Consider the following 25,164-nt stretch of genomic DNA (forward strand, 5'->3'; position numbering starts at 1 on the left):
CAGCAGAAATCAAGATGAAGCTGTCACCATATGTAAAAAAAAGAAAAAGAGGGTGAAGTACAGAACAAATCTCCCCAATTCTAAATGAATTGAACTCTGTGTTTTAGTACTGTAACTTCAGGTTAAATGTGAAGTTTGTCAGAGTGTTTGATCAAACTGCTTTACTCAAGTTCACTTGGCATGTATCAGTGCTATCTTTCATTGTTGTCTGAGCAAGCAGATATTGGGTCAGTGATCAGATGCCTTCAGATTCATTTAATTTAAAAAACCTTTTTTTTTGTTTGGTTTCATGATAAGTTTTTTGTAGTTAGCACTTCACTGCAACCATGTCCAGTAACCACAGAGCTGCTTCACTGAGTCAACAAAATGTTCTTTTGTACATTTCTTAAAGGGCCAGATGAAGATGAGACGATGCTGGGGCCGTGATTGTTTTGCAGTGAGCGTTGGAGGTCAACAAGTGTTCCACTGAGTCAGAATTTTGTTATTTTTTTATTTTGTTTTGCCTGTTTTGGGGCACAGGTTAAAAAAATAAAGGATCATTAGTTCTCTACTTTTCACAAGTTGTTTCTCGTGTCTGGTTATTTCTTCATTTCTTCAGAAGGTATCTTCATCTTTGACCCTGATGAGTCCCAAGACTGGACCACTGCATGCCACCATTTAACACAATATCTGGAGGTACCGAAATAATATGTAGCCACAAATTCACACGATACCAGTTCTGCTTCATTTATATGATGTGTTCATGTTTGACCTAGAACTTTGTCATGGTGTAGGCTCGACAAGATCTGCCCAGATAGCAAAAATTTTTCGGCCTATATCTGGCCCATACCTGACATGTTCACACGGCCCACGTACCCCATGGAATGATGGCACTTGGGAGGTCTGCTCCTGTTTGCCAAAAGTGGGCCACAACCAAGCCTTCACACTGCCAGATGTCAACCATAAACCGGCCAAATAAACCAGCACTCACCCAAATTTGGGCCACTAGTAAAATTCTTTTGGCCCATATCTGGCCCATACCTGACTTGTTCATACGGCCCACATACTGCATGGACTGATGGCACCTGGGAGGTCCGCTCCCGTGTGCCAAAAGTGGGCCACAACCAAGCCTTCACAATGCCAGATGTCAACCAAAAACAGGCCAAATAAACTCGCACTCAACCGAATGTGGGCCACTGTATGCTTTTATTCTGGCCCATATACGATATGGAATGATGGCACAAAGGTGGTCCACAGTTGTTTGCCAAAAGTGGGCCACAACCAAACCAGCACAGTGCCAAATGTCAGCCAAGAGGAGAGCAAATAAATCAGCACTCACCCAATTTTGGGCCACTGTGCACAAAATTGTTTTGCTGGTGGCCCACATTCGGTTGAGTTCTGGTAGATTTGGCCTGTTTATGGTTGACATCTGGCATTGTGAAGGCTTGGTTGTGGCCCACTTTCGGCAAACAGGAGCGGACCTCCCAAGTGCCATCATTCCACGCGGTATGTGGGCCATATGAACATGTCGGGCATGGGCCAGATATGGGCCATAAGAATTTTGCTATCTGGGTACTGCCTAGAGGTGTGCTGATACATCGATTATTAGATTAATCGTGATGCGACACATAATGATTCGATTACGATTCATAAATATTTAAAATCGATTATTTTTCATAATAACTACACGCCAGGAGCACGGACGCCACTTGCGGAACCAAAGTATTGTTCCTGCGCACCACCCGGACATCTGTAGTGACGGACCGGTTAATATGGCGACAGCTAGCTCTTTAGCCACAGTCACAGAGCGTGAGATTCATTCTTCTGGATTAAAAGCTAGTGCTAAATGCCAACGCTGCTTTTGCTAAAGAGAAAATCATTCAAAGTTCTCGTCCACAACATATTCATCCAATAGATATTCGTCCATTTTACGCTACACTGGAAAAAAAAGCACCGTGTAGCCTCATGTAGCCCCGGAAACAATGAGCCGTACTGCGCATGGCGCGGCGCCGTAAACAAAGCTTTCAGTTCAGAGGTCAACAAAACAACCAAAACATTTATCTCTGTAATATGCCTGAAAGAAGTCCAGAGACGTTTGGCAGCATGACGATGTTTATTCCAAGAGCAGGGATCAGAAACATGCGTTAGCATCGGCAGTCGAAAAAACACGCACACAACAACACTGCAGCTCCCGTAGCTCCCGCTGACGTCCCACTACCGCCTAGACATATAGACACAGATATCTAGATGTAGGTGTCTGGATATGCTGCACGCCAAGTAGTAAATTCAAATTGAACATATATCTGCATATATGACATATCTGCTATTGTTTGCACTTAAGGGAGGTAACTGTTGATCTTTTGTCAACAGGGGCAGCCTTTTGTTGTATTGGCTCTTTAGGCCACAGCTACAGGCACAAAGTTTATGCCATGGTTGCTGATGGACCACTTGACATCAATAAAAAATACTTTTTTTGAATTTGTTTGATTACTTTGATTTATGTATACCGAGAAACAGCTGTACATTGTTTCAAAGTATGAAACAATGTACAGCTAACATTAAAATCTGTTCGGATAGTAAAAGGCTACAATCATACAATATTGCACGCCCCAGCTGCCGAACAGGACAAGGGGGAAAAAAAAGGATTTATGTATACCGAGAAACAGCTGTACATTGTTTCAAAGTATGAAGTGGGCACTAAGTCAGGGGGAAAAAAATGCACAAAAAATCATGATAATCGTTTTTATCATTAATATCGTGATAATCGTTGAATAATCGAATCGTAGCACCCTGAATCGTAATCGAATCGAATCGTGAGGTGCCTTAGATGGCACACCCCTCGTACTGCCCCTCAATTTTAATCGCAAACAACATATACTCCATCAACATTAACGAGCCGGGGGGGGAGGGGGGGTCTTCTGCACCCCCGTTTCCGGATTCCTTCTGGTGGTGGTGGTGGTGGTGGTGGTGGGGGTGGTGGGGGGGGGAGGCTGTTGTTTCCCCGCAGGCCTGGGGTTTGGACCGGCTGTGGTTTGGGGGGCTGCTGGCTCTGGGGGGTGCATACCTGTCTGCAGCGGTGGGGTTTGGGGGTGGGGGCGGCAGTTGTGGGAGGCGGGGGGTCCTGGATGTGGGGTTCGGTGTTCCCTCGCCTTCCGGGGGGGTCTCCCACAGGACATGACGGTTGGATGACATGGGAATGTGAGTGTGTGTGTGTGTGTGTGTGTGTGCATGTGCATGTATGTGTGTGTGTGTGCATGTGTGTGTGTGTGTGTGTGTGTGTGTGTGTGTGTCTGTGTGTGTCAGTGTGAGTGAGTGTGTGAATCCCTCCAGGCATGACAAAACACAAGTGGTCTTCGAACTGATTTAATGAAGTTTGACGAACTCCATTACAACCGTGAAAACTGGAAGCAAACAATACAATTAGCATTTCAACTCGCTGTATACAAACAGATCACAAACAAAACAATGATGCCCTGGATCTCGGGGTGCGTGGCCGGAGTGCTGGGCAGGGACTGGCCTGAGGTGGGTAGCCGCCCGTGTGGGCCGGTTCTCCCGGGGGGGTCATGGCCCTCCGCCTGTGTGGGGGGTCGGCTCCTGGGCTCTTGGGCCTCGGGCTCTTGGCCCTGCCCGCCCCGGGCGTCCGGCGCCCGGGATGGACCGGCTCCTGCCGGTCGTGGCTCCGCGGGGCCCGGGCCCCGGGACTGCCGGGTCCCCGGCCGGGGCTTTCCTCTGCCCCGTTTCTGGACCGGAGCGGGGGCGTCTGCCTGGGGGGGCGGCTTGGATCCGGGCTCTGTGATGACCGCCGGCTGTCTGGGCTCTGAGGGCCTCTCTGGCCTGCTTCTGGCCTTCTCAGGGGTCAGAGGTCATATATGCATGATCACTATCACCATCACTATCGTCATCATATTTGCAGGATCACGCTGATCTTTAATCACTCTTCACATACTGGGTTACCTTGTCTTCTTGTGGTGGTTAGACTAATGGTGATCTGTAGCAGACCTCTCTTGATGCACGCCCCGAGTTTACTACTAGTTACTAGTAGCTATATTCTCCACAAAAAAAAGGAAAAAAAATTGTGTGTGTGTATATATGTATATATATATATATATATATATATATATATATATATATATATATATATATATATATATATACACACACACACACAAGGGGGTACCCGAAAATTCCCAGAATTTGACTAACTTTTTATTTCTGACAATTCAAAATAAAACATCACCGTCACCTTCAAAATAATCTCCATCTGCATTAATGCAGCGCTCCAGCCGTGTCTCCCACTTCACCAATGTGTCGTCAGACCCCTGCGTAATTGTGTCATTCAGGGCCGGCTGTGATTTGTCTGTCAGCTCCTCCACATCTGCAAACCGCTGTCCCTTCAGCTGCTTCTTCAACCTGGGGAACAAGAAAAAGTCCCTGGAGGCTTCATCTGGAGAATAAGGCGGATGGGAGAGGAGATTCATCTCATTCTTCTCCAGAAACTGCGTGAGGCGCAGCGCCGTGTCCGCTGGCGCTCTGTGGTGGTGGATCAACCGGCTCCACTCCGCCACGACGCTCTGCTTCCTCCTCACATCCTCACGGAGCGTCTGAGGACTTCCTGTAGTAGTCCTGGTTTACAGTCTGACCTGGAGGGACAGACTCGCTGTGGACGAGACCCTGGACAGCCAAGAAGCAGCTCAGCATTGTTTTCACGGCTGAGCGGACCTGACACGCCGACATCTGGCCCTTCTCAGACCCCCGGACCACTCATGGACCTGAGTCTTCCCCAGAGCATCATCCTTGTAGACTTGCTGCAACAAGCTGAGTGTTTCTGCTGCTGTTTTTCCAGCAAAAAGCAGAATTTAATGTTTGTGCTGCTCTGGCTTCACAGTCAATGTCGCCATTTTGGAAAAATCGCAGACCGCCGCTGCACTCTGTTGCTATAAATAGCGCCTGACAGGCGTCAGTGTCACTCTGGGAGCTCAGATTTCTCACAGATGTGCACGAGGCTTACCTGCAGCACATCTGACAGCCAGAAGTCAAAACTCATTATTTTATGACCAAATTCCAGAAACTTCTGGGTACCCCCTCGTATATGTGTGTGTGTGTGTGTATATATATATATATATATGTATATATATATGTATATATATATGTATGTATGGTTCTGTCAGTGTTTGTGTTGGTTGTCGGCTGTTTTGGTGTTGTCTAGATTGGGGTTTGGGATTGTTCTTGGTTGCGTGTGGTGTGTCGACAACACTGTTTTGCATTGTGAATGTGTACATAGGTTGTGCCCCCCCCCCCCTTCTCCCTCTCTTTATCTTTCTCTCGTTTTGTCCCTTAAAAAGACAAAAAAAAAAAGGCTTTGGAGACATTTAGTGATACTTTCTTTCTCTTTGGAAATGAGCGGTGCTCACATCGAAACTTAAAATAACACTAATTCAAATAAAAATGTCTTCAACAATGTAAGAAATTAACAGCCAACAGCAAAAAAAGGCCTGGGTAAGTTTGAGGATTACTATTTTTCAGCCTGAAGGTGGAGCTACTTGTTAGAAAACACCAGCAGAGCAGCTGGACACTCAGCTCCCAGCATGCAGCAGTTCAGAGAGGACATTTTTCAATGGAAGTTATTGCAGGAAAGATCCAGGTAACTGTATTTAAAGGTAGTGCACAATGTTTGAGGGTGTTCAGAAGAATGAATCACAAGAAAAGACACTGAGACGCTGATGAACCGTCTTTATTCCATCCAGTTCTCAGAAGGATCAGCAAAGTCACCTTAAAATAAGTAAAATTAGCTTCCATATTCTGATGAAATCCAGGGAACGAACTGTTGCACAGAGAACAAGAAACCCTGTGGTCATACGTCGGTGTGATCCAGGAATGTCTTCTAAAAGCTTCGGCTTTACAGTTATCTGTAAGGCAGTGGACCGCATGGACCGAGGCAGTGGACCGCGACACCATACACAAAATACAGAGTGTGTTCCTGAACATGGCGAGCGTCGTCTTCAGCCAGACGTGCGGAAGCTCACAGGAAGCTCATGACGGTCGACATCTTTCCCACCTGGTGAGGCTGCAGTGAGTCGAACAGGATGACGATTCTGTAGAGGACACCACAGCCAGTCACACACCGCCGCACCACAGGGGGCCACATCACCCTCACAGGACCAACAGTCTCACACCGCCGCACCACAGGGGGCCACATCACCCTCACAGGACCAACAGTCTCACACCGCCGCACCACAGGGGGCCACATCACCCTCACAGGACCAACAGTCACACACCGCCGCACCACAGGGGGCCAAGGTGCCAGATCACCTTCACGGGACTCCAAAGGGGAGACAGGAAGTGGATCTACTGCGTCCGAGTCCACCCCCCGTTAAAGAGTCACAGCAGTGTGACTGGTGTGATTACAGTGATCGACTGGCTGTGAGTCCTGACTCTGAAGTGTCTCCGGGGGGGGGGGGGGGGGGGGGGGGGGGGGGGGGGGGGGGGGGGGGGGGGGGGGGGGGCTCATGTTTCAGTATTCTTGTCTAGTAGTTGTGGTTTTTGATTTGACCGTCGCCTATTTAATACATTTTCACACACACTGGTTTCTCTGAGGTGAACTGCAACACGTTCTAAATCCTACTCTGTCCTCTGATCCACTCGCTCAGCTCCGAGGCGAACAGCTGGAGGATGAACCGAGACTCTCCCAGCACCCAGACTCACGACCACAACCAACGCCATTTCTGCCCATGTGGGTAAGCTCGTTATTCAAAAAAAGGAGAAGTGAAGCCGGTTCTGGAGGTGCAGGTGGGCTGTGCTCACCTCCCTTTAAGACTTGGCTCCGCCCACTCCTGCTAAAAATCACAGTAACTGTCAGCAGAGCAGACAGATGACCTTTGACCCTCTGATGATCCCTGGACACTCAACAAGGCCACATGCTAGCTTAGCCGCTACCGGCTACAAGCTAACAGGCTAACAGCCTGCAGGGCTGCAGATGAATGCCGGTCCCACCGTCCCTGATTGTGGACCATCTAGCGGCCTGGCAGTCCACTGCACCACCGTGTCCTCGTCACGCTGAAGACATTTCCTGCTGCGATGCTGTGAGGACAGGGTCTAGGAGGAGGACTGGTCTGGACAGGGTCTAGGAGGAGCACTGATCTGGACAGGGTCTAGGAGGAGGACTGGTCTGGACAGGGTCTAGGAGGAGGACTGGTCTGGACAGGGTCTAGGAGGAGGACTGGTCTGGACAGGGTCTGGGAGGAGGACTGGTCTGGACAGGGTCTAGGAGGAGGACTGGTCTGGACAGGGTCTGGGAGGAGGACTGGTCTGGACAGGGTCTGGGAGGAGGACTGGTCTGGACAGGGTCTAGGAGGAGATCTGGTCTGGACAGGGTCTGGGAGGAGGACTGGTCTGGACAGGGTCTAGGAGGAGGACTGGTCTGGTCAGGGTCTGGGAGGAGGTCTGGTCTGGACCTGTGTAATATCCGACCAACCAGTTCAGAGTGTCATTAGGTTCTGTGAACGCCACAGGCTGGAGATCCGGCACGGTGGCTTGAGTCCAGGCAGGCCCTGGTCTGGTCTGGTCTGGTCTGGTCTGGTCTGGTCTGGTCTGGTCTGGTCTGGTCTGGTCTGGTCTGCCCCCGGTGTGGGACCTCCTGCAGTGCTGCCAGAGAGCCTTCTCTCAGGGCCGTGACCCCAGTGGCAGGTCAGGGACAACAGAGGCGCTATGCTAGCCAGGCTAACAGCTAACTCTGCTCACTACCCAGGCTGAACCGGAACACGCTGGACTCGTACCGCCGCAACCCATTACTGCCTGCCGGGGGAAAGCCGTGGCGGAGACTCCAGGTGCAACTGTGTGTGTGTGTGTGTGTGTGTGTGTGTGTGTGTGTGTGTGTGTGTGTGTGTGTGTGTGTGTGTGTGTGTGTGTGGCGGGGCGCTCTATGATGGAGCGGTCTAATGTTGTACCGGGACCAGCTTCACGCCTGGGGAGCTGCCGTGTGCCCCAGTTTTCTCTGGGGGTCAGGATCCAGGTCCAGGCGGACTCACCTGTCCTGGGCCAGGCCCAGCTCCTTGGTCAGGAAGGAGAACAGCTTGGAGCTGTGCTCCTTGTTCTTCTCGGCGGTGTCGGTCACGCCGATGGCCGACACCGACAGCAGGACACACGGCGAGCAGCAGCCGCCGACCAGCATGGGCAGGCCGGGCTTCACCACCACGTTCATCCTCTGGAAGACAAGCAGCAGGGCGGAGGTCAGAGGTCGGACAGCCATCTCCCCACGTGTGAAACTAAAGGCCAGAAGACTACATGAGACCGGGGGGGGGGGGACGACATGGTATGGATGCTGATGTGGGGAATGAGAAACAGTCGGCGGCAGCGCCGCTCTCACGAAGCGTATCACTTCCTGTTTCACCTGGATCAGCAGCTGCCACCTGATGGACTGAGCTCTGTCCAGCTGAAAGTTCTCTGGACGTCCCAGACCGTTCAGCACGAGCACCAGCTTCACCATGAGCGCCATCAGACCAGGACCACACTCTGAAGGCTCTGATCAGAGACCAGGACCACACACTGAAGACTCTGATCAGAGACCAGGACCACACTCTGAAGGCTCTGATCAGAGACCAGGACCACACTCTGAAGGCTCTGATCAGAGACCAGGACCACACACTGAAGACTCTGATCAGAGACCAGGATCACACTCTGAAGGCTCTGATCAGAGACCAGGACCACACTCTGAAGGCTCTGATCAGAGACCAGGACCACACTCTGAAGACTCTGATCAGAGACCAGGATCACACACTGAAGACTCTGATCAGAGACCAGGACCACACTCTGAAGGCTCTGATCAGAGACCAGGATCACACTCTGAAGGCTCTGATCAGAGACCAGGACCACACTCTGAAGGCTCTGATCAGAGACCAGGACCACACTCTGAAGGCTCTGATCAGAGACCAGGACCACACTCTGAAGGCTCTGATCAGAGACCAGGATCACACTCTGAAGGCTCTGATCAGAGACCAGGATCACACACTAACGGCTCTGATCAGTCCTACAGTGACCAGGATCACACTCTGAAGGCAAATTGGAAGAGCTGGGGGTGCAAAAAAAAAAAAAACCAGCTGGTCCACCGTCACCTTGACAGCTGGTCGACCGTCAGCTGAGCTCATGCTGGAAGACAGGGACTGTCCTCATGCAGACACTAAAAGCAGAGGCTGCCACCACGAGCTGCTCTCCTGCTTCCTCTGTTTGGGAATCTGGCTCCATTAAATTGTGATTCTTCTGTTCAGAGGGTTGATGATGAGGTCTGCAGACTGTATCCGAGCCGGAGTCCACGTCACATCTGACCCTTTAACTGTGAACTTTCTTTTTGAAAGCTCTGACTGCACTGAAGAAGCAAAAATAAAAGAATGAAAGCTCAACAAATCACAACGGCCAGCAGAGACACGGTCCAGAGACGCATGGTTCCCTCACAGCCAGGCTTCACTCCATGACTCCTCTACCGACGGGCAAATCTTCAGAATGTCCACGAGAGCCGGGGTCCACAGTGTGCTGCGGAAGGTGAATGTGGCGAGTCAGCCACATCTCCACCTCGTGGAAACAACCCTCCACATGTGGAACGGTGTAAGAAGCAGGAGGCCAGGGTGCTTTCCCAGAAGCCCCTGTTTCTGCAGCGGGAGCTGAGCGACGGAGGAGCGGAGCAACGGAGGAGCGGAGCGACGGAGGAGCGGAGCGACGGAGGAGCGGAGCGACGGAGGAGCGGCGCTCATGAAGCCCACAGGAGAGAAGCGGCTGATGTTCCAGCGTCGGTCACAGCAGACACTTTACACTCAGGTCACATCTGGACAGAGACCGGAGCTTCAGAACCAGCTGCCAGAGGAGCCTCTGTTGATCTGCTTCTCAGTAGAACATCCTGAGTCTGCTTCATCCCAGCTGGACGAAGGGAAATGTTCCGAGTGTGTGTGGATCCTCCCGCCTCATCTTTTCAGGCTCGTTTTCCAGTTTCTGGAGGCGCAGGTCGAGTTCGCCTCATCGATGGTCAAACCTACGCGGCCTTCAACATGAGAAGAGGAGTGGTTTGAGAAGCATCCTGACCAGACTGACGGATAGCTTCACCGTCTCCTGCCTCATTCTGTGAATCAGCTGAGCGATGAAGACCCTGACAGCAGCAGCCTGGAGCCACAGCTGTCTTCACACCAACTGTCCTCCAACACGAGAACGATCATGAAGTGAGAGGAGTGATGATATCAAACCAGACTTCCACTTTCCAGACTCTTCACAGCTTTGTGGACGACGCTTCTCCTTCAAATCAAACACAGAAGAGCCGACTGTGCACATCAACAACCCTCAGAAGAACCCGATGTTTCCTGTGGGACCTGAACGCCTCACAGCTGGCGGTCCTCCGGCGTCCTTCAGCCTGCCAGCAACACGACGCTCGCCGAGCTAAAAGATGACGGCAGAACGACAAGCCGCCGCCTCCGGACGCTTCTCTCAGACCGGAACTGTCCGTCAGCAGCAGCCTCTCCCGTTCCGTCCCGTCGCGCCGCACAATTGATAGAATTTTGATCACGCTCACGGTTTTGGCTGCCGCCATTAATGCTACACGATCGTCAGCGATTTTCAAACAGAAGCAGCGGCTCTGCCGCATCCAGCACCTTCTCAACCCAGTAGTCAGCCCACCACCAGGGGGCGACAGGTCAGGGCCTCATCATTACGCCGCCTGAACAGCAGCGAGCGAACCCTGCAGCGGCGGCGGCTAAAAACCATCAAACTGAGACAGTACAGTCGGGAGCGGCAGGCAGTGACGGTGCACAGGCTAGCGCCTCCTAAAGGAGAAACACCTACTGCAGCGGTCCGCAACTGGCGGCCCGTGGGCCACTTTAGGTCCGTGAACAATAATATGGGGCCCTCCAGATGACTGAACTGAGGCAGCTGCTGGGTGGAGGCAGTGACTCCGCCCACTAACCTGTCAGGACCAGCTCCTCCTGAACCTTCATCACCGGTGGAACAGCTGGAACCCTCTGATCCAGAGAACAGCCCGCAGCTCCTGCTGCCTTCAGGGACACTTGGTAAAAGCAGCCTGCTGCTAGGCGTCTCAGTCAGCTGTTAGCTTAGCTGTTAGCCACCGACGAGCTAGCTGGCTATGAAGGATTCCTTGGTGCTCCAGCATCAGTGGACGGGACGCGTCGAGGACAGAAGGTCTAAAGCTGAGCGTCTGGGACAGAAGGGACAGGTTGTCCTTGAGGACAGGTCAGTTCTGAGAGGACGGATCTGAGCGGCGAGGCGGCGGCTCGGAGAGAAGGAGGGGAACATGGTTCTGGTAGGTGTAGTTTCTGGGTGTAGCGGCTGTTTCCTGTTCTGTTGTTTTGTCTTCATCTGGTTGTTCAGGGGTCAGGGTGTTGCTCAGCTGTGAGGCGTTCAGGGTCCACAGCCACGATCCGGCTCCTTTCAGATCAGAGGTCTTCTCAAACATTTGGAAATACTTAAACTCGGCACTTTTATATGTTCGTTTCTGAGGAAGAGCGATGGCTCACAACATGGACATGGTTCTAAATTGCTTCAGTCCCTGAAGGCAGCACACTGATTTTACCAAGTGTCCCTGAAGGCAGCACGCTGATTTTACCACCAAGTGTCCCTGGAGGCAGCACGCTGATTTGACCACCAAGTGTCCCTGAAGGCAGCACGCTGATTTGACCACCAAGTGTCCCTGAAGGCAGCACGCTGATTTTACCACCAAGTGTCCCTGAAGGCAGCACGCTGATTTTACCACCAAGTGTCCCTGAAGGCAGCACGCTGATTTTACCAAGTGTCCCTGAAGGCAGCACGCTGATTTTACCACCAAGTGTCCCTGAAGGCAGCACGCTGATTTTACCACCAAGTGTCCCTGAAGGCAGCACGCTGATTTTACCAAGTGTCCCTGAAGGCAGCACGCTGATTTTACCAAGTGTCCCTCGAGGTGCTATTTAAGAAATAAATATAACATTTGTTTGTTTGTTGTTACTGCTACAGCAGGGTTATGAATCTATTGTCAGTTTGACATTTCTTCATGGACCCAAGCTCTGCTGGCTGACGACTGGGGGCAGAGTGCAGCTGTAAACACTGTCACGCTGCAAACCTTGATTTGCAGTTGTACTTCGGGCTGGGCAGTAGGACATAGAACTCATCACGGTATAAATGAAATCCCTTCACAGTAACGGTGTATATCGTGGTGTAAATGTTGCAGTGTGAAAACTAGAGTGGAAGTGTTTCTGAATGGGTTTTGTAGTTTAATTCATCTGCATTTACACTTCGTGCCACTAGGTGTGCTGTTGGCATGTTCAACCTTATTTTCACACAGACACCAGAGAAGAAGAAGGCCCCTGAAGCAGGCTCTCTGCATGTTGTTGGAAAACCAGTGTTCAGCGGCGAGACGTGGCAGAAGCAGCCGGAACATGTTCAGCGATGATGCAGCGTTTTTCAGCAGAAGGACTGAACATCGTTCCACACATTTATTTACCTGGCAGCAGGTAACCTGAAGCAGGTGAGCCCACGGTGTGACGGCAGAGCGCAACTCTCCAGCGTTTCTGCCGTCACACCGTGTTCACCGCGAAGAACCACCTGAAATAATAATGACACGAGCTCAGTCGGTGTTGGCCGTCTGTGGAGTTTCGCACTACGGTGGCTTGCATCCTGCCCCCCTTGGGGCTGGACCCCCCTGAACCCACATCCTGCCCCCCTTGGGGCTGAACCCACATCCTGCCCCCTTGGGACTGGACCCCCCTGAACCCACATCCTGCCCCCTTGGGGCTGGACCCCCCTGGACTCGAAGCCCTGGCAGTAACACTATACTGCACAGAGTAAACTTGACCCTGTCGGGGTTTATAGAAGACTGTAAACATGCAAACTGGTGTTTGCAGAGCGAGGGACTCCAACCCAAAACTGAAAAGTGAACAGATAGCTCACAGATGAAGCCCTGACACTTTAAACACTCACCTGGAGCCGGATCCGGCCTCAAACCAGTATCAGTTCAGCTCCAGAGCCATGACCGGACCAGAGCTACTGGTGGACCCAACATGGAGGAGTTCATCCCAGGGTTCCCTCGGGGCTCTCCAGGCCCGGCGGGCCGCCAGGCGAAGCGTCGCTGGTTTATTTATTGTAAATGTTTTTTATGCACCAAAACAGTGACACCAAAGGTCTGTAGAGCTTTTAATTGCATCTGGTGATGCGGCTGAAGGTGCAATGGCGCCATCTTATGGTGGATCCGTGAACACGCAGGGGTCAGAGGTCAGGTGTGTTTTCATCCCTGACCCTACAGCCACGGCCCGTCTTCACCTGGCTGCACGCTGACAGCGTCTACGCCACGCGTCTCGGAGGAAGGGTCACAGACGGCGGACACTTTGTTTTTCCGGAGTCAGAGGAGCTCAGGAGACGGCGAGGCCGCTCCTTCACCCCCAGGCCAGGGGGGGGCGCCACGGTGAGCCCGCCGAGCCGCGGTGGTGCGAGTTAGCATGGATGCTAGCACGTCGTCAGAACAGCCTACTGCGAGCCGCGATGGGAAACCTGGAACTGGCGGATTTATTCCAAAATGGTTCGTGTTCGGTCCTCTAAACCAGGGGATTTCAAAGTGTGGAATAGCGAGCCTCCCCAAAGAGAAGTCAAAAGCATGGTGGCCCCCTTCACCCGCTTGCTCCTATCGTCTGGGGGGGGGGCAGAAGCCACGCTCTCATGGGACCGTGGGAGCGGGGGGTAGGGATTGGAATTGTTAAGAATTTTGCAACTCAAATTCCATTATTAATGCTGCTGATTGATATGATTCCTTATCGATTCTCATTGGCTGAGAAATGAAACAATATCTCGGAATCTGCTGCTGCTTCGGAAGTCCACACATTTTTTTTTTTTTCTTCTCTGTCGCGCCGCGCCTCCCCTGAAACCCTCTGGCGCCCCCCAGGGGAGGCGCCTCACACTTTGAAGACCGCTGCTCTAAATGAGTCACTGTCCAGACGGTGGAGCTGCTTCTGTTTAATGAACAACCAGCTTCATCAGTCTGGGAGATTCCGTTCGTACACTTTCTTCTTCTACTGCTTCACACTGCAGCATACATCCAACAGTGACACTGTGCCCTCTGCTGGGCTGAAGGAGGTACTGCTGGACTGCTGCACTGCTGTGAACTCCATAGAAACAACAAACAAAGAACATCATGGCAGCAACAAGTGTTACGGCCCGAACGCACTGGACACGGTAGCGCCGCGCACGGCGCTTCTGATGGCCTCCCATGTGAACCTATCTGGCTGCCGCACACAACGCGCAGGGGGGCGCCGTGCACGCCGCGGCTCGCGCTCTGCAGCGCCCGCTCCGCTTCGTTCTATTTTTCACTTGAGCCGCGAGCGGCGAGAGCGGCAGTTGTCAAGCCGGATCCAGCAGATCGGACCAGACAGGAAGTCGGAAACAGAAAAGGCAAGAGAACCCGGTCAGTTTTCAAAATAAAATCAATCAAATGACGATTAGTTACGGTGTTGCTCGTCCGTCTGTCACTGGGTCTAATCACAAGAGAGATGGGGACACACACACACACACACACACACACACACGCACACACACACACACAGCGACAGAGACTCGCGTGATGTAGGACAAAAGAGGACAGGAGAAAAAGTCTCTCCACACATCCATCCTGGCCGAGCGACAGAGGGAACCCAAGAGCAGCCGGATCAGCCGATCAGTCGCTGTGACCGGCGGAGAGGCAGGCAGCAGACACGCCTCCAGTACGAACAGCCAAGCGCCGGCGCGGAGACGTTCGCTGCCTCTGCCACGCTTCCGCGTCCTGTGCGTTCCCGGCGTTACCGTAGCAACTGGCAATATGGAAATCTGTCCAACAGTCAGTGATTTCCTGCCATGCTGCAGTTAGCGGACCCTACATTTAGCGGACGGCTACAAGACCAAGTATGGTGAGCATGTTTTGTACTATACGAGGGGGTACCCAAAAAAAAACGGAATTCAGTCAGAAAACAATAATAATAATGAGTTCCGACTTCTGGCCGTCAGATGTGCTGCAGGTAAGCCTCGTGCACATCTGTGAGAAATCTGAGCTCCCAGAGTGACACTGACGCCTGTCAGGAGCTATTTATAGCAACAGAGTGCAGCGGCGGTCTGCGATTTTTTCCAAAATGGCGACATTGACTGTGAAGCCAGAGCAGCGCAAACATTAAATTCTGCTTTTTGCTGGAAAAACAGCAGCAGAAACACTCAGCTTGTTGCAGCAAGCCTACAAGGATGCTGCTCTGGGGAAGACTCAGGTCCATGAGTGGTCCGGGGGTCTGAGAAGGGCCAGATGTCGGCGCGTCAGGTCCGCTCAGCGTGAAAACAATGCTGAGCTGCTTCTTGGCTGTCCAGGGTCTCGTCCACAGCGAGTCTGTCCCTCCAGGTCAGACTGTAAACCAGGACTACTACAGGAAGTCCTCAGACGCTCCGTGAGGATGTGAGGAGGAAGCAGAGCGTCGTGGCGGAGTGGAGCCGGTTGATCCACCACCACAGAGCGCCAGCGGACACGGCGCTGCGCCTCACGCAGTTTCTGGAGAAGAATGAGATGAATCTCCTCTCCCATCCGCCTGATTCTCCAGATGAAGCCTCCAGGGACTTTTTCTTGTTCCCCAGGTTGAAGAAGCAGCTGAAGGGACAGCGGTTTGCAGATGTGGAGGAGGTGACAGAAAAATCGCAGCCGGCAAAAAATGGCACAATTACGCACGGGTCTGACGACGCATTCGTGAAGTGGGAGACACGGCTGGAGCGCTGCATTAATGTGGATGGAGACTATTTTGAAGGCGACAGTGATGTTTTATTTTGAAATGTCAGAAATAAAAAGTTATAATCAAATTCCGGTTTTTTTTGGGTCTGCCCTCATATTAAAGCAACACTAAGGAACTTTCAGTTTTGGTTGATTTTGGCGGCGCCAGTGGACAAAGCGGTAGTGTTTAGCCTGAAGGAATACTACAGTTCCCATGAGGCCTAGCGTGGCGTGGTAAAACGCTGCTCCCGGTGGCGTGCTGTCGGATTGAACTCGCCTACATTTGTTTCCAGCGGCTGTGTGAAGGACGGATAGCGACGAGGTCATGAATGTAATGGATAAACAACGTTCTATCATGAAGTGACGCACGCCGTAAAGCAGTTTGCACATGTGGAGGTTTTCAGTGAGCAGGGCTCCTCCCACCCTCCTCACAGCTGCTCAGTCCAGGTGAAGCAACACTGACGCCCTCAGCCTGACAGAGGTCATTCAGCTGCTGGAAGTCGATGTTTCATCACAAAAGATATTAAAATGTTTTATTAATGTTGAAAAGTTCCTTAGTGTAGGTTTAAAATATGAGTAACTATATTAATAACTGTAAATAATCTAATATTTTTTTTTCAATTTTTCATTCAAAAAGCAGACGAGGTCACACAGTCCAGCAGAGACCTCTTCAGCCTTTGAGTTCCTGTTTTTACACCTTGATTATGTTTGCACTTTTTTATTTTTGTTAATTTATAAATCTAAATGTGAAAAACAATGGCTTGTTTGAAGATTCACTAGGATTTAACTTAAATAATATCAATTGTTTTCTCTTATTTTAATTGATTTAATTTAATCTTTTTGTTTGTTAAAACTTTATTTTAAGATTGTGCCTTTTTGTAGGACTCTGCATTCAAGTAAAGTTAATTAATGCTGACAATAACAAAATATCCATCATTTCAAAATCTATGTCAACTTTTAACTGTCTTTTTGTATAAACACAGTGGGCTGTCCAACCACCAGGCTCAGCAGGTTTTCTGGGGGAAACCCTGCATCCCATTAGGAGTGTTCCTCCTGGACCTGATCCTAGACCCTGTCCAGACCAGTCCTCCTCCTAGACCCTGTCCAGACCAGTCCTCCTCCTAGACCCTGTCCAGACCAGTCCTCCTCCCAGACCCTGACCAGACCAGTCCTCCTCCTAGACCCTGTCCAGACCAGTCCTCCTCCTAGACCCTGTCCAGACCAGTCCTCCTCCCAGACCCTGACCAGACCAGTCCTCCTCCCAGACCCTGACCAGACCAGTCCTCCTCCCAGACCCTGTCCAGACCAGTCCTCCTCCTAGACCCTGTCCAGACCAGTCCTCCTCCTAGACCCTGTCCAGACCAGACCTCCTCCTAGACCCTGTCCAGACCAGACCTCCTCCTAGACCCTGTCCAGACCAGTCCTCCTCCCAGACCCTGTCCAGACCAGTCCTCCTCCTAGACCCTGTCCAGACCAGACTTCCTCCTAGACCCTGTCCAGACCAGACCTCCTCCTAGACCCTGTCCAGACCAGACCTCCTCCTAGACCCTGTCCAGACCAGTCCTCCTCCCAGACCCTGTCCAGACCAGTCCTCCTCCTAGACCCTGTCCAGACCAGACCTCCTCCTAGACCCTGTCCAGACCAGACCTCCTCCTAGACCCTGTCCAGACCAGACCTCCTCCTAGACCCTGTCCAGACCAGACCTCTGTTCTAGTTTTAACAGGTTCTCTCAGCAGCAACCACGAGCGCAGCGTGATGTCCGCCACCAGTTAGCGAGGACACCAGTCTATCCGTAACACCGGGCCGGTCTGACCCGCAGCCCCGCGAGGCGGAGGACAAAGTACTCACGTCCGGCGGTTTCCCCAGAGCCTCCGCAGCGCACGAGCTCAGCTTCTTCACGAAGTCCTCGGAGAAGGAGGCGGCCGGCAGGTTGGTCTGGAGGTCGACGAAAGGCATGCTGGCTGGCTGGCGGCCCGGGAAGAGAGCGTGAAGGGCGATCTGTCCGCACGGAGAGGACGGGAGGGGGAGGGGGAGGGGGAGGGCACTTCCGACTCAGACCTTCAAAGTAAAATGTCAAATAGAATTGTGTCTTCACAGCATGTAACACGTGGTGGTGTCAGTAGTGATGGGGCACTAGGGGCAGTGATCCGGCAGAACCCTACACACACACACACACACACACACACACACACGTACATATATATATATATATATATATATATATATATATATATATATATATATATATATATATATATATATATATATATATATATACATAGGGGAGAGCGGGGTAATTTGTGCCAAGGGGCAAGTAGTGCCACCCCTGTTTTTTAGAAAACCATAGTAGTTTTTGGTCATGTGACCACATATTTTTGAAGAGGCGTCCATTCCGCTTATCTTGCAAAAAAGGGAGACACATGGCTGGAGAGGTGAGCACATTTAAGTTCAAAAAACATTATTTTGCCCTCCAAAGTAAAATTTCCATAGTTGAGGTTTTTTGATTGCTGTGTTTGAACAATTATAGAAAACTTTGAAAACATTTCACACATGTTTTCCTGCTTTAGTAAGCTACATCATGAGTCTGTACAGTTAACATGATGCTAGCTCAGAACAGCTGGGGGAGGCATTTTTTTCAAAATGGTGGGCCTGGGGTCATTTGTGCCAAAGGACCTGGGGTAAGTTGTGCCACTGGCACACCTTACCCAAACTTATGATTATTTACTATATATTACTTTATTGTATTTTACTGTTATTGTACATCTTATTCCTCCATTTGATCACTAAAACTATGAGTCATTCTTAATTCCAGATCAAAATCCATCATGTCAGGCAGATACAAAAGGAAGACAGACAGGGCTCCAACTTTTTAAAGTTTCTGAAGCAAAGTTATGAGGCCTGTTGATGGAAAGTCCATCTTCACATTGAGAGAGAATGATGAAGGAGTCATCCCTCGAGGTGATGTGCTTAAAAAATTTCCCACACCATAAAAGCGTGGTGATAGAGCCAGAAGGGAGCGCAAGAACATATTCCACTGCAGCAGTGACCAGTGGAACGTCCAGGAGGTCGAATCTGTCAAGATATTCAGATGCAGTCAGGTGCTCATTTTTGATTTTTGATTTTGTTCTTAGCCTGGGTTCATGTGGCGCTGGGCCTTGTTGAAGCAAATTGGCCTTTGATTATGTTAAAACTTTAAATAAGCATTAAACAAGTACTTTTGTATTTAATTTGTCTTGTTTTTATCTAGCATTATCATTTTTATATAAACTTTATTTCAGACACAGTTGGTCCATATGACAAATACAAAAAACATTACAAAACACTAAATTTTTGATATTGAAATGATCTTTTTTACTTCAGTTATCAGTGGCACAATTTACCCCAGTGTATTGTGACTAATGGCACAATTTACCCCGCACTTGGGGTAATTGTGCCACGAAACCACTTTTTTTTCAAAAGCTATATTTCTCACACAGTTGATTTGAGATCCAAAGTGACTGCTCCCAGGGATGCACAACATCCTAAACTGTATGAACATATTTTAGTTGCAGGCATTCCTGTTATCCCCTTGTGTAAAAGGCACTTTAAGTAAAAACTGGCACTACTTACCCCACTCTCCCCTATATATATATTATCCATAGATAGTTAACTCTAGATTAATTGCAAATTGACTGCACATTTTTCATCTACTCTAAATGTAAATTAAAGAAAAAATGTTTACGTTCTTAATCCTCTCATCAACACAGGAGTGGACAAGTATTCTTGTTTTATGTAAAAACACATTTTTTGTTGTTGCCACAATCAGATCGATATCAAATCCTGTCCAGAGGAATCTCCTCAAACATTCTGCAGCCTCAGAGGACAGGCTGGAGGACATGTGGACCTGAATGGAGCATCATTTAGCAATCATCTCACCATGTAGTGTCCAACCAGCTACATTTCTAATTTGTGCAGTATGGAGCTGCTATGATGACTGAAATTCCCATGAGGGGAATAATCCAGTGTCTCTGATCTGGGCCACTGCTGGCAGACACGAGGAGATGTTGCTGTGGAGAGTATTTTCATTTGTATGACTGTACTATCTCACCACGGAGGCTGTAGGACACAGAGGGGCAAAAAACGCAATGAAAGGTGCAAATGAAGAATAAGAATAAGGAATAGAGCAAATCTAAATAGCAATACAAATCTAAAAGAAGAAAACGTCTAACTTTATATCTAACATAAATCTTGAAAAACAGCAGGAACTTTTATATATAAATTTATACAGATATGTTTTTAGTGCAACACAATGAGTGGTTATCAAGCGTCACTGATTTCTTATGGGGGTTTTAAAGTAACATTTCTTCAACATGAAACCTCATTCTTATAAGTGATTCGTACTTTTTTACAGCAGTTGACATATACTACCAAGAGCGTCACTTTATTTTGAAAAGTGGGGAGACAACTGCTGGCAAAAGTGACTTTTGAGCAGTGGCAAGACTGGGGGGGCAAAGTGTAGTGAGATTATATGTGTGTGTGTGTGTGTGTGTGTGTCTGTGTGTGTGTGTGTGTGTGTGTGTTCTCGTATTTCTATCCTTGTCGGGGCCAAATGTCCCCACAAGGATAGCAAAACGTGGAACGACGTGCCTTGTGGGGACCTTTTTCCGGTCCTAAGTAGGAGAAACAGTGTTTTCTTGACCATGTTGTTGTTACTGAAAAAAGTAAAAGTGCAAAAACATTTCTTTAGGGTTAGGCTTTGTTGTGGTGTGGGTTAGGGTTAGGGTAAGGGTCAGGGTTAGGGGCTAGACATGAATGGGAGTCAATGGACGGTCCCCACAAGGATAGAAATACGAGACTGTGCGTGTGTGTGTGTGTGTGCGCGCACATCTAAAAAGATTGATAAAATATGTTTTCAACTCCAAAGCTGAGGACTGACTTTGAAAGAAAGGTTCACGGCGGGTCCTCTTTTGGAAAAACCTCTCCATGACTTTATCTTTAGCTTTCGCTGTGTTAAACTGTTGGCTCCCTCAATCTGTCAATCACTAACCAGGACCCGCCTACATCGGCAGCAGCCAATCAGCTCTCAGCTTGGAAATGACGCTGCAGTCTGAGCCCCACTTGTCAAATAAATGGTCGATTTCATTGAAGCAGTAGAGATAGTTCAGATAATCTTAGATAATTCATAAGTTTGCCTGCAGTCCTTTCCGGTGACTCCAGGTGGCGCCGTGCTCCACCTGCCCCTAATGACCAGTCACCTCTGCTTTTGAAATGATAACGAGAACTGATTTCACTTTAGGCGTGGCTGCCTGAAGAGCTGAGAATTGCTTCATATTGTAGGGATTGTCCTGTTTGATTAAAAACCTCTGGCCTGAAACGTTTAGATTTAGATTTAGATTTTATTTTCGGTCATGAGCACAACGAACAAAAAAAATAATAATAATAGCAAGCAAGACACACATGTATATACAAATACACACACAAATACATACACATATATACATACATACATATATATATATATATACACATATGTACATACATATGTACGTATGCATGCATACATACATACATGGTTAACATATTGTTTGACCGAAAAGGTTTCGGGCTGAAGCCGAAGCTTATTTTGCCCACCTTTACCCTGCTGCGAAGAAAAAAAGCAACAAAAAAAAACATTATACAGAAGTCGAACCAAAGACAACACGACAACAGTCCAACAGTCCAAACAGGAGATAACAAAGGGAGTGATATATTTTCCATTTTTTCCTATCCATTATTGCTTTTAATTTATTCCTATCCTTTTTATTCTATCTCTCTTCCATTATTCTTTTCCCTTTCCTTTCCTTATCCTCTTTTTCCGTCCAATTTTCCTCCTTTTTCTTTCATTCTCTCCCTTGCTGAGGCCGCTAAAAATAATACTCAAAATAAATGATAAACAGAAATAAACCAAAAAAAACAAAAAAACAAACAAAATAATAAATAAATAAGTTAATTAATTATCCATCCATCCATCCATCTTCAACCGCTTATCCGGGGTCTCAGCAGGGATGCCCAGACTTCCTGTCTCCAGACCTCCTGTCCCCAGACACTTCCTCCAGCTCCTCCGGGAGGATCCCAAGGCATTCCCAGGCCAGCCGAGAGACATAGTCTCTCCAGCGTGTCCTGGTCTTCCCCGGGGTCTCCTCCCGGTGGGACATGCCTTGAACTCCGCCCCAGGGAGTCGTCCAGGAGACATCCTAACCAGATGCCCGAGCCTCCTCAGTTGCTCCTCTGGATGTGGAGGAGTAGCGGCTCTACTCCGAGCTCCTCCCTGGTGACTGAGCTCCTCCCCCTGTCTCTAAGGGAGCCCAGCCCCCCTACGGAGGAAGCTCATTTCAGCCGCTTGTATCCGGGATCTTGACCTTTCGGTCATGACCCAAAGCTCATGACCATAGGTGAGGGTGGGAACGTAGATTGACCGGTAAATCCAGAGCTTCGCCTTTCGGCTCAGCTCCCTCTTCACCACAACGGACCGATACAACGAGTGATCACTGCAGCCGCTGCACCGATCCGCCTGTCAGTCTCTCCTCCATCCGCCCCCCGCTGTGAACAAGACCCCAAAATACTGAAACTCCTCCACCTGGGCCTCCACCAACCTGGAGGGGGCAGGCCACCTTCTGAGGACCATGGCCTCGGATTTGGAGGTGCTGATCCTCATCCCTGTCGCTTCACACTCAGCTGTGAACCGCCCCAGTGCATGATGGTCCAGGTTCGATGAAGCAAACAGGACAACATCATCTGCAAAAAGCAGAGATGAAATCCTGTGGTCCCTGAACCGGACCCCCTCCGGCCCCTGGTTCCTGAACCGGACCCCCTCCGGCCCCTGGTCCCTGAACCAGACCCCTCCAGCTCCTGGCTGCTCCTAGAAATTCTGTCCATAAAGATTCTGAACAGAACCGGTCCAAAGGGCAGCCCTGCTGGAGTCCAACATGCACCGGGAACAGGTCTGACTTACTGCCTTCAATGCGGACCAGACTCCAACTCCGGTCCTACAGAGACCGGACGGCCCTGAACAAGGGGCCCCTGACTCCGTATTCCCGGAGCCCCCCCCACAAGACACCACGAGGGACACAGTCCAACACCTTCTCCAGGTCCACAAAACACATGTAGACTGGTTGGGCGAACTCCCAGGAGCCCTCAAGCCCCTATGGAGGGTCTAGAGCTGGTCCAGGGTTCCACGACCAGGACAAAAACCGCATTGTTCCTCCTGAATCCGAGGTTCGAGTATCGGTCGGATCCTCCTCTCCAGTACCCTGGAATAGACTTTCCCAGGGAGGCTGAGGAGTGTGATCCCCCTATAGTTGGAGCACACCCTCCGGTCCCTCTTTTAAAACAGGGGGACCACCACCCCGGTCTGCCAATCCAGAGGCACCGTCCCCGACCGCCACGCGATGTTGCAGAGACGTGTCAACCAAGACAGTCCCTGCACATCCAGAGACTGAAGATTAATGATTAGTAAAAAAAGAAGAAAAGAAAAGAGAGACAAAAAGTTTAGCTTGGTTGAGTTATGCAGGGTATGTGTTGTTGGGTTTGTTTGCTATTTCAAAGTAATGTATTTATCAGTAACCCTTGTTTTGTACGGTACGACGCCACTAAACTGTCTGAACTCACCTAGATGCTGGCAACCTGCACGACACTCTTTAAGATCTCCACTGAGAGTCCTGATGGCAGAGTTTTGAATTGTCTCAGCAGCACTGAGACACAGCGCAGCAGCACTGACGCTTGGAACCGAAGCAGAGCGGCGGCACCGAGGCGGAGCGGCGGCTCACGAGTGGCGAGCCGGTAGCGGTGAATCCAGGAGCGGTGAGGCAGCGAGACGACGCCACGGTTACACCGGTAGTGAACCCGGTCACCAGGGACAGAGGCGTGTGCCCGTGGGTACCGGTGTGCGAGGCCGTGCCGCCAGCCCAACATGGCCGCAGCGCTGCACCGCGGACCTGGCCTGCACCCCCTGGTTGTGAAGGCGGACAGGATCGTCGCCAACCTGAGGGAGGACATCCGCAGGCTGTCGGAGGAGCTCAGGGGAAAAGACGATCTGCTGGAGCGGGCCCGGACGCTGGCCGAAGGTCAATCCATGATCATCTCGTCCTACATGAACACCAGCGCTCCAGCTCCCTGGCTCCTCCTGCTCTACTCCGGACCATCGGCGCTCCTGGGCGGAGGTGGTGGTGCGGGGCCGCAAGCCTAAGCCCACCGCGGCTTTGCCTCCACGACCCCTCTCTAACTGCTTCCATGCCTTGACGCAGTACGACGACAGCCTGGCAGGTGGTGAGGCTCCGCGGCCTGCTGCGGCCTCTGCTGCTCCTGCGTCCTCTGGCGGGTCCGCCGCTCGCCGCCACGACACCCTGGAAGCCACGCTGCCAGACAGCGCTAGGCACCGCCGTCGCTCCGCCACGGCTCCGGATCACTACGCCCCGGCCCCTGAAATGGCTCTCTCCATTTCCCACTCTGCCCACTCCACCTCGGCCTCAGAGAAGGATGTCCCCGCCGCGGCCCCGGATCACTCCGCCGCGGCCCTGGAGCCGGACCGCTCCCCACCGGTCCCGGAGCGGCGGCGATCGCCCTGGACCGCGGCCTCCGCTGCCCGCCTGAGGCTGGTCAGGGAGGCATTCTGGGAGCCACCACTACCACCGCGGGGAGAACCGGGACCACCACTCCTGGGAGAACCGGAACCAGGACCACTGCTCCGGCAGCGAGGTTGCTGCCGGCGGCGCCGCTGCGCAGGCAGAGCGCTCCCCAGCCCCCGCCCCGTCCCCTCTTCTCCCCCACGTCCCTCCTGGTTGGTCACAGCAGCATCAGGAATATTGGCTTCTTTAACGCCGTCACGCGGCGTATTCCTGGTGCTGCTGTCCCCACCATCCTCCACGGACTCCCGGAGCTCCTGCGGTCCCTCCTCTCCACTGTCCGCCGGGTCGTCGTCCACATCGGCGCTAACGCCACGGCCCGGCGGCAGCCGAGTCACCAAGCAGGATTTTAAAGACCTTTCTAACCTGGTGGAGAGCTGTGGGAGGGCGGTCTTTATCTCTGGACCTTTGCCGACCTTCTCCAGGGGCGCTGAGCTTCTCCAGACGGCTCAGCCTCAACACCTGGCTCTCCAGCACTCCTGCTTAGCCTTCAATTTTTATTTCAGAGACAATTTTAACCTTTTCTGGAACCGCCATCTTTTTATCACCAGGACGGACTTCACCCGAGCCGCTGGCAGCTCCGTTTTAGTAGGTAACATTCAGCACACAGTTCACACACCCTGCTGACTGACTACCTGCAAGCCCCCCATCCACCACACACCGCACACACCCCTCACACACCCTCACTGCCCCGGACACACCACACACACCCCTCACACACCCTCACTGCCCCGGACACACCACACACACCCCTCACACACCCTCACTGCCCCGGACACACCACACACACCCCTCACACACCCTCACTGCCCCGGA

General features: G+C 51.0%; 1 protein-coding gene across 1 annotated transcript; it reads right to left on the minus strand.

The window, feature by feature from the left end:
- Window positions 1-5,692: 5,692 nt before the first annotated feature.
- On the minus strand, window positions 5,693-17,747 carry ddt (D-dopachrome tautomerase). Its single transcript, XM_030094347.1, has 3 exons — window positions 17,558-17,747; window positions 8,004-8,179; window positions 5,693-6,071 (listed from the first exon to the last, which is right to left on the minus strand). The coding sequence occupies exons 1-3, from the start codon at window positions 17,663-17,665 to the stop codon at window positions 5,999-6,001; spliced, it is 357 nt and encodes a 118-aa protein (XP_029950207.1). The 5' UTR covers window positions 17,666-17,747; the 3' UTR covers window positions 5,693-5,998.
- Window positions 17,748-25,164: the final 7,417 nt, after the last annotated feature.

This window comes from Salarias fasciatus, chromosome 6, assembly GCF_902148845.1.
Source record: "Salarias fasciatus chromosome 6, fSalaFa1.1, whole genome shotgun sequence".
Classification (NCBI taxonomy): domain Eukaryota; kingdom Metazoa; phylum Chordata; class Actinopteri; order Blenniiformes; family Blenniidae; genus Salarias; species Salarias fasciatus.